Here is a 17569-nt window from a genome sequence, read left to right on the forward strand (position 1 = left end):
GAATCCTGCCCTATGGGAGAATTTGGTTAGGTGACCTCTAGGTCAGTTCCTTAAATATTAAGGTGAAAGTGTTAGAGAACTGAAAGAAAATGGGCTCTGAAGTCAGACAGTCTGGGTTCCAATGGTAACTCTGCTACTTAGAAGTGATGTGACCTTAGGGAGATTAAATCACCTCTCTCAGTCTCAGGTGCTCATGTGTGATGTACGGATGGTAATCCGCTGCTTGCCCACTGTGTTACTTAGCTAGGGAATACAGAAAAGTGTCTGGCACATAGTAGGTATTCGCTCAATAAAGGCAGCTGTTAAGGACTGTGGTGACTAGGAGTTCCTGGGAAGAGAACAGCTTGTGTACCACCGTTTGTGGAAAGGAGTGATTTTAGAGGAACAAGCACATGTAAGAAGCAGACAAGTTTAAAATTTAGCATGTGTGTTTTAAATCCTCCTGGGGCTTGGCTTCAGCACGAAAGGCTAGTGATCCTTTGTATGTTTTGCCCCTTTGTGACCCTGTGCTGGGGCCTTTTCTTACCCTGTGCTGTGACCCTGTGCTGGGGCCATTTCTTACCCCAGCAAATGAGCCAGCAGGATGAAGTTCCTGGTTTTGTTCGTGCCCCAGCCCTGTGCCAAGGCCAGTGAGGCAGCAGGAGTGAGAGCGATGAGACCTACTGAAACCCAGTTAGAGGTTTCTTTGCCTCCTTTTTTGAATGGCGTCAGGGCATTTCTTCTAGTGTGCCCACTGGGAGGGGTTAGGTCATCTACTCTTACTCTGCCCTGCACAGAAGAGAAAGAGACCTATAATTCCGGCTGCCTAGCCTATGGTTACAGAGCTGAAGGACCTGGTAAGGTCTTCTCATCTAGTCCCTGTGTTTTACAGAGAAGAAAACCAAGAGGAAGAGGAGCTGACAGCCGGAGAGGCAGTTGCAGAGCCAGGCCTCGAACCAGTGTCGCCTGATTTCTTTCTGCTCTACCACATCAGGCACTCTTCTTTGTGTTGTCTTGACTGGATATAATCCTTGAAACTTGAGAATTTTGTCTGCCTTGGATTTTATAAAAACAAACACCATAGGCTAGAGAACACAACGTGCATGTCTTCTCTGTGGCATGTCTGTTTTTAATGCAAACATCATAAGACTTTATAGGATTTTTGTACATATGAAAAACTTCAAACTTGCATGTAGATATTTTTAAAACAAGACAAACCTTTGTACACATTTTATGTTTAGCTTCTCAGAATTTCATCCTGGCTAACAAACCCACACCACATTCAACTCTCTGCTGTTGGATCCTTTCCATGATCCAGCATGATTTTATGCAAAATGGGAGTCAAGACAATCCCTCTCTCATTTTTCCTGTGTACTACAGATTCTTCAGGACTTTTTTCACTTTTGAAGACAGACTTGCTTTTCATTTTCTGTTCACCTGCCTATTTTCTAAAACTCTATTTGCTTATTACTCTACCTCCATTAATGGGATGTTTCTCCCTCTCTCTCTCTCAGGTTACTAACAGATACGAGTTTCTTCTATATTTCTGAAGAGTAGCTTCTACCGTATTTTATCACTTTGAATCAGGACTCTGGGGTTTATTTAGAGCTTGGGGGACTTGATAAGCTTGTAGTTCAGGAGTCTGCTATCTAGTCATACTGGCACAGTGCTCAGCTCAGTTTGGGAATTTATCATGGCATTCTTTTGGGTGTAGGCAAGGTCTTAGGAGAAAGGCAGGTACTTTGGAAGTTATATTGACACACTCATCATTTTATATGTGTCTTTTAGTTCAGTTGAGGAAGTTTTAGCAACTTGGTCATTTTTCTGTTGTTCTTCCTATAGGATGATTACATGATAGGAACAGGGCCCGAGTGTCACGCGGATCTGATTTGAGATGCTGTCTCTGCTATATAATAGCTTGATGTCTTCGGCAAGCCATCGCACTTCTTTGAGCCTCAATTTCTGCCTCAGTGGAGGCATTATGGGGATTAAATGTATAGATGTTTAAGAATTTGGTGTGGGCCCTGGCACATAGTAGGTGCTTACTCAGTATTTGTCACGTGGATGGGTGCAATTAGCTGATATCACAGCAGCTGGAAAGGAGGAGGAAATAGTTGATGTCCAAATCCTTGGTGGTTTTCTTCGCCTTGAAAATCAGAAAGTCAGAATCAGTAAAGATTGTCTCTTTGACATGTTTGTTTACAGGAGAACTGATTATTTAGTCTTAAGCTTGGAATAGTTGCAAAGGCAGGTTGACTAGAGAGTTTTCCTTGTCCGAGTCCACTGCTAGTTTCTTACGTGGTTTCCTGGAATTCCAAGCCAGAAGCACACTCCAAAGCTACATTAAAATGCTACATGAAGTTATTTGCTGTCCTAGATGATCCACGCCACTGTTCACCTTCATTAATGTGACCAGTCAAGAGTTATAGCTTCTTGTCACCCTGTGTTCAGTCTCCTCCTCACACCTCATCCGTCTTGCTTGCCACTGCCACATTAATCTTCCCGAAACATCTCTTCCATCACGTCTCCATCTGTGGCAGGTACCTGCAGTGGTTCTCTTTGCCAGGGGATAAAAGCCAAGCATGGGACCCACCGGGACAGACTGAGAGCAGCTATTCATTGAACGCCTATGACAAGCAAGGCTCTGTGCTGGGTGTTTTACACGCACCATCTTTTGGAGAACAGTTTATCATTTCCATGTTATGGATAATGATCCTGAGACTCAGATGGGTTAAGTAGCTTGCCCAAGTTCCCAAAGGTAGTATGTGGAAGAGCCGGAATTTCAAACAAGGACCACCTCATTCAAAGGACTGTGCTGCTTTTAGTAGATCTTGGACCTCCCTGTCCCAATGATTTCTTTCCCTTTTGATGATGACAGTGATTGTTCGTAAATCTTCTGTGGATTAGATGTAGATGTGAGGTATCACCTTCAATCAGGATTAGGTTCAGGAAGGCCTGGAGACTGGAGGTTTGCCCCACATGAACCAGCCTCTCTCAGGAAGTCAAACCTTGCATTCTGGTTGGGGTTCTTAGTACATACTGGGTTGGAAGGGTCCAAAAGACAAGGAACACTTAGTATTGTGTTCAACTCAAAACAGAGCCCGGTAAATGTGCTCTGACTGAAGAAAATGATGAACGGAGGCCCCGGGTCGTCTTGAGCCCTTATCCCTAGAGCACCAGTCAAGATGGAGACTGATGTGTGTTACCACAGAACCAAGAACTAGTTAGCTCTCAGGAGCCTCAAGATCCTCCCCAGCCAAGTATCCAGATCAGGAGGCATAGGATTGGAGGGACGATCTGCTTCTGCTCCTTTCTGGAACTCACTTTTTTCATTTCAGAACTTCCTGTACTGCTGCGTCTACCTTTTCAAAGAATTCATCCAAGGGGCGTCTGGGTGGCTCAGTGGGTTAAAGCTTCTACCTTCAGCTCAGGTGGTGATCCCAGGGTCCTGGGATTGAGCCCCGCATCAGGCTCTCTGCTCAACAGGGAGCCTGCTTCCACCTCTCTCTCTCTGCCTGCCTCTCTGCCTACTTGTGATCTCTGTCAAATAAATAAATAAAATCTTTAAAAAAAAAAAAAAAAAAGAATTCATCCAAGCCCTGAGGCCCGGCTACGACCTGTTTCTATTATGCCTGGCGATGGTCACTGCTTTCTGGGGACTTCCTGAGGACAGAGGCATCTGGAAGGAGAGTGGGAGTAAAGTGGTCTTCTGCTTTGATCTCTGGACTGGGGAATTTGGATGTTTTCATACTTACCCATCCTTCATTCATTCAGCATTTATTCTGGTTCCACCATGTTGCAGGCCTGTGTTTAGAGAGGATAAACATGGGCTTAGGAGGTAGAGAGACCTAGATCAAATTCTGGCTCTGCACCTTCCCATCTGGGTGGTTTGGGGCCTTCTGTGAGTCTCATTTCTTTTTTAGTAGGGAAAAAAGGTGTGGCTAATACTACGTAATTGCAGGGTTGTTGTGAAGTGTAGTAATATCAGCAAAGAGCCTTATGGTGGAACCTGATAGGTAGTAAACATTCTTCAAGTGGTAGCCTGTTTTTTAGTTGAAGTATAGGAACATAAAATTCACTATTTTAACCATTTTAAAATATGTACAAATCAGTGGTTCTTAGTATATTCACTGTGTTCTGTAACCATCTTCACTGCCCAGTTCCAGAACATTTTCATCACACACACATACACACACAGAAAATCCCTATGACCCACTAAGTGGCCATTTGTCATTGCCTCTCCCCCCAGGGCTCCTGGCACACATAAATCTACTTCCTGCTCTATGGATTTGCCTCTTCTGGCATGCCACACACATGGAATCAGACAACATGTGGACTTTGTGTCTGGCTTTTTTCACTTAGCATAATGATTTTAGAATTCATCATGTTGTAGCATCTGCCGTACTTCATTTATTTTTACGGCTGCATAATATTCCATTGCGTGGCTAGACCACATTTTTTTATCCATTCATCAACTGATAAGCAATTGAGTTGTTTCCACCTTTTACCTATCATGAAGAGTGTTGCTGTGAACATTCGTGCACCAGGTTTCGTAGATGTTTTCATCTCTCTTATGTGTATACCTGGAAGTGGAATGGTGGGTCATATGATAATTTTATATTTAACATTTTGAGGAATTGTCAATGGCTGCTCCATTTTACATGCCCACCAGGAATGACTGAGGGTTCCAGTTTCTCCACATCCTCCCAACATTTGTTGCATTTCTTCTCTGTTCCTTTCTTTTTTTTTTTGACTATGGCCATCTTCTTGCAAAGTGGTATCTCATTATGTTTTTGATTTGCCTTTCCCTAATGACTGGTGATTGTGAGCATCTTTTCTTATGCTATTGGTGTAGCCTCATTTTTATTATTCTTGCATTAAACATTTTTGTTTGATGAGTCCCTGTTGTATGGCCAGGCCTAGGATATGGGTCCTGTCCTGAGGTTACTCACACTCCAGTGGGGAAGGTAGACCTCAAACCTGATGATTGCAACGTGGTGAGAAAAGAGGCTACAGAGAGGTATGTACGATGTGTAAGGGGGCCTTGGAGAAGGAGGAGGAGAGAAGTGGAGGTTGAGTGGAGTTTGTCAAGCAGATAGGAAAGATTGGGGACATTCCAGTTACATGGGAGAGCGTGGAGCCTTGGGTATAGCTAGCTGGTGGGGGCAGGGCCTCCTGCAGTCAGGTAGGGAGTGGAGCACTGCAGGCAGGCAGTGGGACAGGTCTCCACCTGAAAAAAGCAAGCCGACAGCAGACTCTGAGCCAGCAGCAGGCTCTCCTGAGCTTTGCCATCCACCATATACACAGGGCTCTATTGCTTTCAAGGCACACCTACTCAGCTGAATTGATCCCCACTTGAGGTACACATTCTATCTCCATTTCTACAGAAAAAGAAAAATGCCACTCATTGATATTGCAAACTTGCCTGACTTCTTGCCCCACCAAGTGGCAGGACTGGACTTGGAATCCAGGTTGTCTGCCTCGTAGTTTTTTCCACACCTGCTTGCTGACCTCAGTTCCTCTTACCTTGGCATTCAAGGCCATTTATTCTCTAAGCCCCAGTCTCCTTAACTTCCTCCCTCACCTCTTTTTTCTGCCTATAACTGAACCATGTTTTATAACCATTCCAGTCTAAATAGTTTCCCAACCTTCCTTTTTAAGTTTCTAGTCTTTGTCCCTTTTGTGTGGTCTGGATCCTTACCATCCTTATATGGCTGTCCTTTGATGAGCACTGACTGCCCACGTACCATTCACTCCCATCAAGTACTTAATAGAACTTGATACAGAAGTGGTCATCTTCCCAGCATCCTGGCAGAGTGATTGAGGCACAGATGAGGAAGCAGGATCAGAGAAGTAAAGTAACTTACACAAGATCACTCAGTAAGGAGTCTAGCTCAGATGCCGCCTCCTCTCAGAAGCCTGCCATGGTTGCACCGACCAAAGTGATCTCCCTTGGCCCTGAGATCCTATAGCAGTTACTTCCCCCTTATGCAGACTCACCATGTGAGATCTTGGCTTATCTTTCTCCTTGGTTTTTATCTTGTGTCCCCACCGTTGGGTGCTCAGGCTCCATGTTCTGGGGCCCAGGCGAGAACCTGTAAGTATAAATTTCAGTAAATGTTATGCTGAGGTGTAAGAGGAAATGCTCTAGATGCTGGTTATCAGGTCTGGGTTCTCATACTGTTCGTGTTTTGACACTAATTTCTGTGACCTTGCACAGTTAGTGATCTCTCCAGAATGAGCACCCAGCCTGTGCTGCTCTTCCTGCAGCCCCCTGCATCGTTGAGTGGATGGATGAGTGGACTTCACCATCTGGAGCCTTAGTCTCCTCACCTGTATTTTGAAAGCATTGAAGGAGATGATCTGAACTTTGATCTCAGTGCAAATATTACCTCATTTTGTGCATCTGAATGATCGCCTCTCTCCAGCCACCTTGATCCTGAGCTCCACAGTAGCTCCACAGTTTTAGCTCAGGGAGGCAGAGCCTAGCTTGTCATTTCTAGTTTGGCATCTACATCTCAAACCTTTGCCCTTGAATTTGTCAAACTGACAACTAGCTCGGGAGCTTTGCCCCAACACATTCAGAAGTCCTAACACCACCTTCTCATCCTCTGTATCTGTTTTTTCACATGTGAAAACACCCAGCTGCCCCGTTTGGGGATAACTTCATTTGAAGCACTTTCTTTAGCTTTTATATTTTAACAGCTTTTTGACTTAGAGTCTACAATGATTTATAGGAGGAGGAAGTTGCTGCTCTGTGGAAAGACCACAGTCCCTGCTGTTGTTCAGGCCTAGCTCATTGGCTGTGTTTTATAGGCATAAAAAGAACAAAAACAGGCCTTTCTTGTGAAAAACATAACCTGAGGGTTGTTCCTCCAGTTAGTGGGAAAGGCCGTTTTCACCTCTGATCAGGAGAGGGTTGTTAACAAAGACTAGTCGTTTTTCCTGGGCAGGTCCCTTGCACTCTACACCCTTCTTAAGTCATTCCTTTATTTTTTTTTTTTCAATTGTATCTTTATTCACCATATGTTTAAGGAAATAAAAATGATTCCGAGCATGTTGCTAGTGTCAGTCTTAATGTTGTGTTCATTGAGAGCCTCGTGTGTACTTGGCACTGTGCGATGAGTTAGGTGAATTATTGCTGCCGTCCCCCCCAACTTCGTTACAGAGCACACACCTGAGCTCCGTGAGAGGCCTCACGCCTTCCTCCTCGGCCTGCCACACAGGAGCTGAGGTTCCTACTGAGCTCTCTCCAGCACCAACAGGCTCCCTTCCTAAGACTGTTTGGGAAGATGTGGCATTTGACTAGATTCTAGAATAGTTGTGTGCTTATAAGCTGCCTTCTCAGCTTTACTAACAAGTTGTGAAGAGAGAAGCCTGGCTTGGGGGAAGTGTAAGAGAGTGTTTAACACACACACATATGCATGTACACACACACTCACACATAAAGACCCTCAGAGACTGTGTTTAACCAGCTACCTGGCCACGTGCCACATCCAGCATTGGGCAACACGCTAGAAAGTGCATTTGGGATAGAGCAGTGGGAACCTTTGAGGAATCAAAGACACAGTAATTCCAAGAATCTCAGTCCAAGCCCAGAACACAAGATCCCAACCTATTTACCACAAGGGGCCAGCTCCAGGTTCAAGTTTCTACCTTAAGAACTCTCCTCTTTGAATTTTTCCTTTTGACATCTACAGCGAAAGACAGATCTGGGAGATAAACTTTGACATCTGTGCAGGAGGAAAAAAAATTCTCTTTTAGATTGTCTGAAGTTGAGCTCAAAGAATGAGAAAGTGAGAAGTCCTATCCCTTTGTATTTGTGTAGCACCTTCCAGTTCGTAGTTCAAATTGGTGTATACAGTTATCACACGTAAGCCTTGGGTCAGATGCCAGACTCCTGGCTCTTCCTCAGACTCCTGCCTTGGGCAGCCCCCTTCTTTCCTCTGGGTTTGAGTTCCCTCATCTGTGAAATGAGAGAGTTGGGCCAGTTGGTCAGCAGGGCCCCTCAAACTGTCATTTCTGTGATCTGATACCAATTAAAAAGGCAGTAAATGTTACCTGTTAACTCTTCTTCTGTCTGTCTTGACCTCAGCCTGTCCTGTGTCGGGACTGTGGGGAGGCCCTGCCTCCGGAAGAACCGTCGTCCCTTTCATGCTTACTGGCACCTGAGATGGCAGAAAAACACCACATTTTCCTGAGAATTCACTTGGCTTGGAAGGATCTTGAGGGATCCGCAGGCTAGTTTAGACCAAATAGCAATCTAACGGCCATTCCAGTTCCAAGATTCCATGAAAGGCTACCCTTTAAAGGTATGCTTGATGCAACCCCTAAGCAAAATTACTGGACACGATTTCAGCGCTTTGTACAGTGGTGCTTACAGCGTATGCCTCTGACCCTAGAGCTTGACCTGCACTGCTGCTCTTAGGAGCCTTCTTGCAGGCGGAACAGGTCTTGGATTTGTTTGCTTTTCCTTTTTAACTGGTCTGGCCTCAATCATTCGCTTGCATTTGAGGTTATGGGTATTTTGAGCGTTTTGACTCATAATGAACCTTGTTCTCTTGGTATGCATTTTAGAAGACAAATCTGACCTTGAAAACAGTGTGATGCAGAAGAAAATAAAAATCCCCAAACTTTCTCTCAATCACGTAGAAGAAGATGGGGAGGTTAAAGATTATGGGGACGAAGATTTACAGCTTAGACACATCAAGGTAACAAAATCTTTCCCTTTTTTTTTTTTTTTTTTTTTTTGGAAGTTCATGGGGACATTGTCAGAGTCTTGATAGCTAAAGAGTTCCCCTCTGGCCTCTTCGCCCCATAGAAATGTTTTCTGGGGATTTTTTTCAGGTTGGGCGAGTCTTGGGACAACCAGTGTGCATTTGCCTTGCTGGCCAGCTTTCCAGGAGCCCTGAGTCATGCTGTGCCACCACGCACTGCTCAATTGCCCCATCTAGGCAGTATCATCACTGCTGAGTGTTTGGAACAGTGCCCCTTCCTCTGTGGCCTACAGCTCTGAGCTCCAGGAATATTAAACAGTCATTCTCGGGCAGTAGTTCAGAGCCAGTTACTATCAGATTGCCCCAAACAGCTAAGGGTAGACTCGATAGGAAACAGAATGTGCCAGGATTACACAAAGGAGTTTGTGGACCCTGGGTTGAAAGAAAACTTTTACATGAAGTTGTATTTCCTTTGATGTGCTTCCCAGTTGGTCTCCTCTAGCTTTCACTTGTAAACCCACTGAATATCTTGTTCAACAAGCCAGATGTTTTTTTCTATAGAGTGGGTACCCAGAGGAAGGGAGGAGAAAGAAGGCTGCCTTCTTCATTGACCATGGTCTGATATTGGACACAAGGCCAAGGACAGCCCCAGGGCACAGTCCCAAAGATGCATCTGGGTTCAGGTGATGCATTCATTGCACCTGTGCTGTGGGCCTGGCCCTGTCCCTGGTCAAGGAGACTAGGCAGACGTGGTCACTGCCCTTGCTGGTCTCACAGTTTAGTGATGCAGGCAGTTATCTCAAGTGATCAATACAATTTTAGCGGATAAGTTCATCTAAGCTAGCAGCAACTTGTCCCGATGGATAAAATTATAGGATAGGATTTTTGTCATGTAACTCAATCTCAGCATCATGTTGTTTTGTTTTGTTTTGTTTTTCATTAAACACCCAGAAATTTATCGAGAGGTTAAGGCAGGCTTGACCTGACGCAGTTAGTTTGTGTGGAATCTGCTGTCCTTAGTTGTTTGCACCCTCCCGGAAGTGCCCCAATCGGGAGAGCGCCTGGCCCTCCTGCCCTGAGTGAGGAATTCAGTTGGTCCTGTAACTCCCACTCCCCCACAATGGAAGCTTTGTCTGCTTGAGCTGAAATTTCCTCAGGCAGCTGAAACCCCAGCCCCTAGATAGTCCTGGATAATTTTCTTCTCAATGAACTATGCTCTGTATATCCACTGTCTTGCTGAGCTTCATCTTGGCGAGAGTCCGAGGAGAGGCTGGCAGATGTGGGGGAAGGGGCTTCGTACTGGAAGCAGGGCTCTGGGTTCTGGATCTGCTCTGTCTGCAAGCTCACCACGTGAGCCCAAGCGTGGTCCTTCCCCTCTCTGAGCCTCAGTGTCCTCACCTGGAAAACGAGGGAGTTAAACTGAAGGAACTTGCAGTTCCAGCATTCTTTCAACTTTTCAGTTAAGTAAACATTTATCAAGCCCCTGCCAAGTGCCAGTTCTGAGTAGGCAGTGGAGAAACAGAAAATAAGACACGGCTCCTGCCCTCGATTAGAACAGATTAGAGTTCTTAGCATCCTTCCCAATGAAAGCACTCTTGAGGGGAATGTTACTGGTGGAATGCCCTTTGGTTTTTGTGTGTTGGGGGCGGGGAGGGTGGGTGTTTTGTTTTGTCTTGAGGTGTTTTGCCTTTTATGTTTCTGTTGTTGAAGAGATTTGAGTGTGGACTCCCCTGGGATGGTTTGGCCTGGCCCGATTTCTCACAGATTCTCCACTGATAAACATCGAACACCCCTGTGAGCAAGTCACAGCCTAGGCCCTGGGGGTGGGTTGGGGGCTGGAGTTGGCGAGGGTGGGCATGGTGGACTATGCTCCCAGGAGGCAGAGCCATAGAAGGGATAGAGCACCGGCCTGGGAAACCAGAGTCCCGGCTCTGTCACCAACTGACTGTGTGACCTTAGGCAAGACCCTTCCCCACCTCAAATCTCCGTTTCCCCGTTTGTAAAATGAAAGGCTTTGACTGAGTGTTTGCACAGGTTTCTCCAGGCACTGATGTTCTGTGGTTCTGTGATTCTAGGATTGTCTGGGGAAATATTGAGCCGCAGTCCAAGAAAGTCCCAGCTGCCCTTGCCTGAACTGATTCTCGTTGTCCTACACAGAGACCCGAGGGGCGGAAGCCGAGCGAAGCGGCGCATAAGAGCATTGAGGCCGTGGTGGCCCGGCTGGAGAAGCAGAACGGCCTGAGCCTGGGCCACAGCACGTGTCCGGAGGAGGTCTTCGTGGAGGCCTCGCCGGGCACGGAGGACATGGACAGTCTGGAGGATGCCGTCGTGCCCCGGGCTCTGTACGAGGAGCTGCTGCGCAACTACCAGCAGCAGCAGGAGGAGATGCGCCACCTCCAGCAGGAGCTGGAGCGGACTCGGAGGCAGCTGGTCCAGCAGGCCAAGAAGCTCAAGGAGTATGGGGCGCTCGTGTCGGAAATGAAGGAGCTCCGGGACCTCAACCGGAGGCTCCAGGACGTGCTGCTCCTGAGGCTTGGCAGTGGTGAGTGCCCGGGCAGGCCACCTACCGCTCCACACGGCGGGGGGCGGGGGTGGGGGTAGGCTTGGTGCAGCTCTTCTCCAGGGAGGGCATGGGGGACACGAGGGCCAAGTGCCCTCGAGGCTAGGGAAAGGCAGGCACTTGGCTCAGCAGTCCCCCAAGGCAGAGCCGCCCCCCTCTGGTAGGGAGTCTGACAGGAGCTTCTGAGGGCAGTGGCCTCAGCTACCTGGAACCCAGTAGGGAACATGGAAAAGTGTGGCACAGAGAACCGGGGCCACCACTCACTCATTCCTGCAGTCATTCAGCAAGAGGCGGTCCCAGGGGTTGAAGGAAACCTCTCCAGGGCAGTTTCAGGAACGCGAAGAGAACTACACATGGTCCTAAAAGAGTGTAGTTAAGTCAGAAAGTGATAAATGCCACAAGGGGCATGCAGATAAAATGAGAGAGTTCAGAGTTTGGAGAGGTTGTTTGTAACTGAGGGAGACGTCAGGAAGGAGGTGGTCCTTGAAGCAGGCCTTGGAGGTTGGGGGTATCTCAAGGCTGGAGAGGAGGCAGAGGACAGCAGCCCCTGAAGATGGGAGAGTGCCCCGAGCCTGCTGAGAAGAGATACTGCACGTGTACTTTGAGGACAGGGGTCGAAGACCTTGAAAACCAGGCCAGCTGGAACGTTGGACTTGTTTGGGAAGGAATGAAAAACATTAAAGAGCTTTGAGCAAGAGGCACATGACCTTAGGAGGATTAACATAAAGATGTAGAAAACTCCTTTGGTTTCCTCGTAGAAGAACTTAAGAGGCTCTTAACGCTGCAAGCGATATTAACAAACCAGGTTTTTGGGTTTTCTCATTTAATGTGGTTTAGAAGCAGGAATCAGGAAATTTGAAAGGCAGCAGCCTGGACAGCAGGGGGAAATGACTGCCTCGCAGAGAGAACAAGAAAGAAACACTCTCAGAACACAAGAATCCAGAATTGTAAAAGATAGAGGCCAGTCACTATTGCGGAAACCAGAGTAACAGGGTTCACAGCCACCACAACCCCAGAGGACAATCATTACTAACCCTGTGCCAATGGTTTTTTTGCTTAAAAATGGGAGCAATCTAGTCTAGAAACACACAAGTTCTATTCCCAAAGTTTGAATCAAATATAATTTTTCACTCAAGAAGGAAGGTTTCTGTTATCAGATAATAGATTTCTCTGTAAAGCCTCATTCATTCTGCTTTGATGTTTAGGTAGATGTGCTCTTACCCTACCTCACTTATATTCATAGCTGTCTTTTATATCTTAGCGTGGGTCCCGGAGACAGTGTCTCAATAGATCTTCAGAATGGCTCAGGTAGTCAGCTGAGAGGTTTTCCATGCCTTTGTCACAGAGAAGGAAACTGAGGTTGGGACTTAACCGGAGCCACTGGGGAGGCAGAGACACAACTCACGTCAGACCAAGTCCCCTTATAATCTAGGCCGGTAGTTTCCCCGCTTTCTGACTCAGCCTTGGTCTTGGCACTTCTCCCAGGTCATTGCCTGTAGAGGTGTGAAGTGGCAGTAAAGGTCACATGTGGTAGGCAACCTAAAGAGTTATTAAAATTCTACCTCAAAATAAAAATCTTAGAAAGAAGCCCTAACTGCAAAATTTCACAGAAGCTATGTTGGTCTTGGAGTTGGGATGGGGGATGGGGAGAGAATTGAAATTTTCAGAAAGAAGAAGTGTTTCCTGGTCTTCAAATGAGTAATTTTTATTTTCACTGAACCTTGTATGCTGTGCCTTTTGTAAAATTCTTGTGGGGAAAAAAGCACACTAATAACAAAAACTCTCCACGCCATTGTTTCAGCTCCTGGGGAAACTGCCTGCTTTGTATGATCATGAACTGGGCTTAAACTCCAGAAATCACTCCTGGACCTCTGGGGCAATAAGACACTGCATTTTGCTTCATTACATGCCTCTTTAGTTGTAAAAACAGACTAACTTGACCTCAGCCATAGTTTCAGTGTCTTGAACTTCCCAGGCTCTCCTACCTCACAGGCCTTGATTGCCATCATGAGGACCAGTGGTGGGCTCTTCCCTGCTCAGTCACCATTGTCTTCGTAGTGGACGGGCTGAATGGAAGTCAGCTCAGGCTGCCAGTGTGTGTGGAGCACCCACGACTACGTGCAGGGGGCCGTGGGCATCCTAGAACACTACACTCACCGTCCCTGACCTGTGAGAACTTAAAGTCCATTGATTAGCACTTGTTGATTGGAGAATGATAATGTGCCAAGTTCTAAGATAAATCCACAAGAAAATAACAGAAGGGTTTCTACCCTAAGGGGAATTTGTATATTTTCACAGACATAGTCTAGTCTTTAGAACCAGCCAAGCCTGGATTCAACTTCCCTACTTCCCAACTCTGACTTTGGGAACTTTCTTTCCTCCCTTTCTTCCTTGCTTCCTTTCCTCCTTCCCTCTTTTCTTCCACAGTTATTCACTGGTCTTCTGCTATGTGCTAGGCGTTTTGCCTAGTGGTGAGAGGTTGATATGTTTAAGATATAGCCCTTGCCCTCTGCCCTTGAAGAGGTCAGAGTTTGATGAAGGAGACAGCCACTGACACACCTAGCGACCGCACAAGGCATAAATGTTACCAGAAGGACAAAAGCACATGGGGCTGTGGGACTGCAGAAGAGGGGCATCCACTGAATTTGGGGGGACTGGAGAAGAAAGGCTTCCTGAAGGAAATGACATCTAAGCTGGAACCTGAAGGGTGAATGTTTGTTACTCAGACCTGAGTGAGTACATGGGAAGAATGAGGAGCAATCGAGGCAGAGAGCACCTCTCTGAACCTTGGTGTTCTCATCTGTCAAGTGGAAATAGTAATACCCCTCATAGCATGGTACCTGGCATTCTGGTTGGTGCCCACTTAACTGTCAGCTTTTTTTTTTTTTTCACGCCATTTAGTGGGAGGGGCCCAGTTTGGTTTTTAATTCTGTCCTACTAACCATAACTGGTAAAACCTTAGGTAGGTTAACTAACTTCCATGTCTGTCAGGGTCTTCTGTTATAGAAGGGTGATACATATATACATACACATACTATAACTTAGTCAGCCAACATTGACCAGATGCTTTCTGAGCTTAGGGGCCTGGAGAGGCACAAAGAAGACTAAGACACTGGAAGTTGAAGTTGGGGTGTGGGTAGTGATGGAGGTAAATAGGTAAGCGTGTAGTTGAAATGCAGTGTGATGAGTCCTGGAAGGGGGTGGGTGGCTAGCTTAGCCTTTGAAGGTGGAACTCTCTTAGTGAGTCTGGGAAGACACCCCCTGCTGTAATAGCTCCTCATCTGTGTACATCATCAAGACACTGCTAACATGGCAAAGAGCCAGCAAGTGACTAAGACCCTCTTTGTTTCTTGGCTTCATGTGTCCTCTGAGAGCACATCCTGAGCTGTACCATCCTTGGCCCCATGGGCCTAACTCAGGCATTGTTCTTAGAGGCCCTTCCTTGCATATTTCCTCCTATCCACCTTGCCCGGGGGTGCAGCTCAATGGCCTTTGTCCAGCTGGGGTGCTGAATCATCTACACCGTAACAGGCAGATTCAGAGGCAAGAGAGGTCAATAGGTCACCAATGCTCAGTTTTAAAAGGAAGGCTCCCTCCCTTCCTGGAAGCATCATTGCTGACTCCCCCAGGCCTTGTGGTCCTGCAGGTGGTGGATGAGAAGGGGCAGAGAGCAGGAGCCTGATGGGGACCTCAGAGTGGTGAGCAGACCATCTAGCAGCCAGAAGTTGTAACGGTGTGCCTGGTGGAGGTCGGGGGCTGAAAGGCAAGAGGACAGCAGCAAGACAGGATGAGAAGATGTTTCTGAGACTTCCCTGGATGGCTCACTTCTTCGTTTGTGCCCTTATTAATTCAGCTTTCATTCGTTCCACAAATACACATAAGCTGGGTCTAACAGGAAAGATTCTCTAGAGCATGGAGTCCTGGAGAGGTGAAGGAGCTTACCCAGGAAATGGACTGGTGCTGCTGATGCGGAAACAAGCACAGACAGCGTCACAGGCCCATTCCCGGGGGGTCTCTTGACACCTGGTCCTGTGTGCCTCTCTGGGCACTCACCTGTATGGCCTTCTTTAACCCTTGGACTTCATTGTCATGGATGTGGAGGTGACTCCTGTCCCCACTCCCCACAAAGGGCATCTTCTCTGTGAAACAGAACTTCCTGTGATCGGAGCATGGGAAACAAAGAGGGTTTTAGTTACTTGCTGAGGGGAAGAAGCCCCACTCTCCCCCTGAGGGTCTCTGCTCTCAGGCCCTCTGTGACAACGTCAAACTTAAGTGAGGAAGCAAATGTCAAGAATAAAGCCCTATGAGCATAAAGCATATTATGTTTAATAAATGCCAATCTTTTTCCTTTTTTGCCCTCTTTTGCCCACCCTCTCCCAAGGAAGTAAATGCTGAGGACCCAGAAAGCATGCGGATAGTCCAACTGATATTTACCTGTGTATATGTTCATTATTTATTCATTCACCAATTATTTACTAAGGACATCCTTTGTGCCAGGACTGCATTAGGTGCTAGGCATATAGAAACAAACAAGATGGTCCCATTTTTAAACATTTACGAGTTAGAGCGCTGGAGCCATGTTTATTGAACTGGGGGTCAGCAGACTCAGAGCTCCAGGGGCTTGAGGGAAGGCACACTGGAAAGCCAGTTGCAAGGGGGAGCTGTGGTGTGCGAGAGAGACTGCATGGTCCCTCTCGCTTTCTCCTCGGCTACATTCCTTGTCTGTAGAGGTCAAAGGCAAATGCTTAGACGTTGTCCTCAGTGTTAGCACAAGTGCCTCTTAGATTGTTGTATTCGTTTTGGTGTGATTCAAGTGATTTTAGTCCAGCTAAAGCTGGCAAGGGCTGTGTGAGGAATATGGAGAGGAAGACATAATCCCAGCCTTCAAGATACACACACAGTCCAGTGGGGAGCACAGACATGCACATAGCACGATACCAGGGAGAACAAAACAAGGGCTGTCATTGCAGGAGGGAGGAATATACTGGTTTTAGATTTGGGGTGTGCTTTGTCAGGGAATGGAGGCAGAAATGATGAATCCTGACCCGAAAGAGGGCATAATAACATAATAATGAGCGTAATAACGGTAATTCACACATGCATGACACTACGGGTTTGAAAGCACCTTGACATTTTTATGTCATGGGACTATTGCGATAGCCCTATTGTGAGGCCAGTTAAGGAGGATTATTCCCATTTGAGCGAGGAGAAGCAAAAAGAAGAGCTCACATTCCCTGTTGGCCAGATCACAGGCTGGTTGAAAATTTGAAGGGGAAAGCCATTGTCTGTAAATCTGTCTTGGCTCTTTAGAGCTGGGTTTCTATCACCTCTGGTCCCCTCTGGGCTCATGCCTTGTGTTCTGTCCAAGGTCCGTTAAAATACCAGCTTTGATCTTTAAAATCCTTTGCGGTTGGAGCTGGATTCTTTAAGCACAGGTCTCTGATGGTGCCTTTGAAAAGGCAGCTAATGTCAGCCAAGTGTCTCCTGCTGATTTTCCCCTACGCCTAGGCGGCCTGGGCTTTGGCAACAGATACCACTCGAGTTTGAATCTCAGCTCTCTGGGTCAGTACCTGTGCAACTTCAAGTAAATGACTGAGCCCTTCGCAGCCTCTGTTTTCTCCTCGGTAAAATGGCTATCTTTAATGCCGACTCAGTGATGAAGGGCCTGCATGGGCCCGAGGTCAGAAGTACTGGGGTTTTGAACCCTGGCTTTTCCATGGTCTAATTTGTTACCTTGAGCAAGTTACTTAAATTTCTGGGCCTTAGTTACCTCCTCTGTAAAGCGGAGTCAATGAGAATGCCAACCATTATAGTTCTTATGAGGAGTAAATGAGCAGATGCATGAGAAGATCTCTGTCCAGGGGCTGGCACGTAGTAAGTGTGCAGTGGGTCCAGCATATGATGTAGGATCATTGGAGGATGTACATGGGATAATGTTTGTGTAATGCTTGGCATATAGAGTCATTGTCCTGCCACAGAGCACGGGTATGGTTGTCTTGGCATATCTTAATCTTCAGTCAACCCCTAATGCCTCCTGGAGATTTCTGCTTCCCCTGGTAAGTCCTCAGAAATCATTCTTAAATGAGCCATTTTACAACTTTGCCTGGTCTCGAGCTCAAGTTCATTGGTCTGTAGTTTATAGAATTCTCCCTCCACCCACTGTTCCTGGACAGAATTCTCTTTTCCCATCTCCAGTCCTCAACCACTCCTTTTGACCCCTTCAGTCCTTCAGCCATCACTGTTTATGGCTCAGTTTCCTCTTTGCTGGGGCTCTCCTGGGGCCCCTTCACCTCAGGATGCTTTTCTGTCTCCT

The 17569-nt window shown here is 46.8% G+C and overlaps 2 protein-coding genes across 4 annotated transcripts in view; both read left to right on the plus strand.

Annotated features, from left to right (window-relative positions):
- AGBL4 (AGBL carboxypeptidase 4) overlaps nucleotides 1-17569 on the plus strand; it is a gene marked incomplete at both ends in the record, with an annotated part of 1559236 nt that overhangs the window by 1315308 nt on the left and 226359 nt on the right. The window lies entirely within an intron of this gene.
- The window catches only part of BEND5 (BEN domain containing 5), a 48353-nt gene that overhangs the window by 7116 nt on the left and 23668 nt on the right, over nucleotides 1-17569 (plus strand). Inside the window, exons 2-3 of one of the 2 annotated variants that reach the window (XM_080800717.1) lie at nucleotides 8557-8690; nucleotides 10854-11238. In XM_080800717.1, coding sequence (XP_080656843.1) covers nucleotides 8557-8690; nucleotides 10854-11238 — 519 coding nt within the window. Of the gene's footprint in view, nucleotides 1-8556; nucleotides 8691-10771; nucleotides 11239-17569 lie in introns of both variants that reach the window. The other variant, XM_080800718.1, reaches the window with a different exon arrangement.

This window comes from Martes martes, assembly GCF_963455335.1.
Source record: "Martes martes genome assembly, chromosome: 4".
In the NCBI taxonomy this organism is placed as follows: domain Eukaryota; kingdom Metazoa; phylum Chordata; class Mammalia; order Carnivora; family Mustelidae; genus Martes; species Martes martes.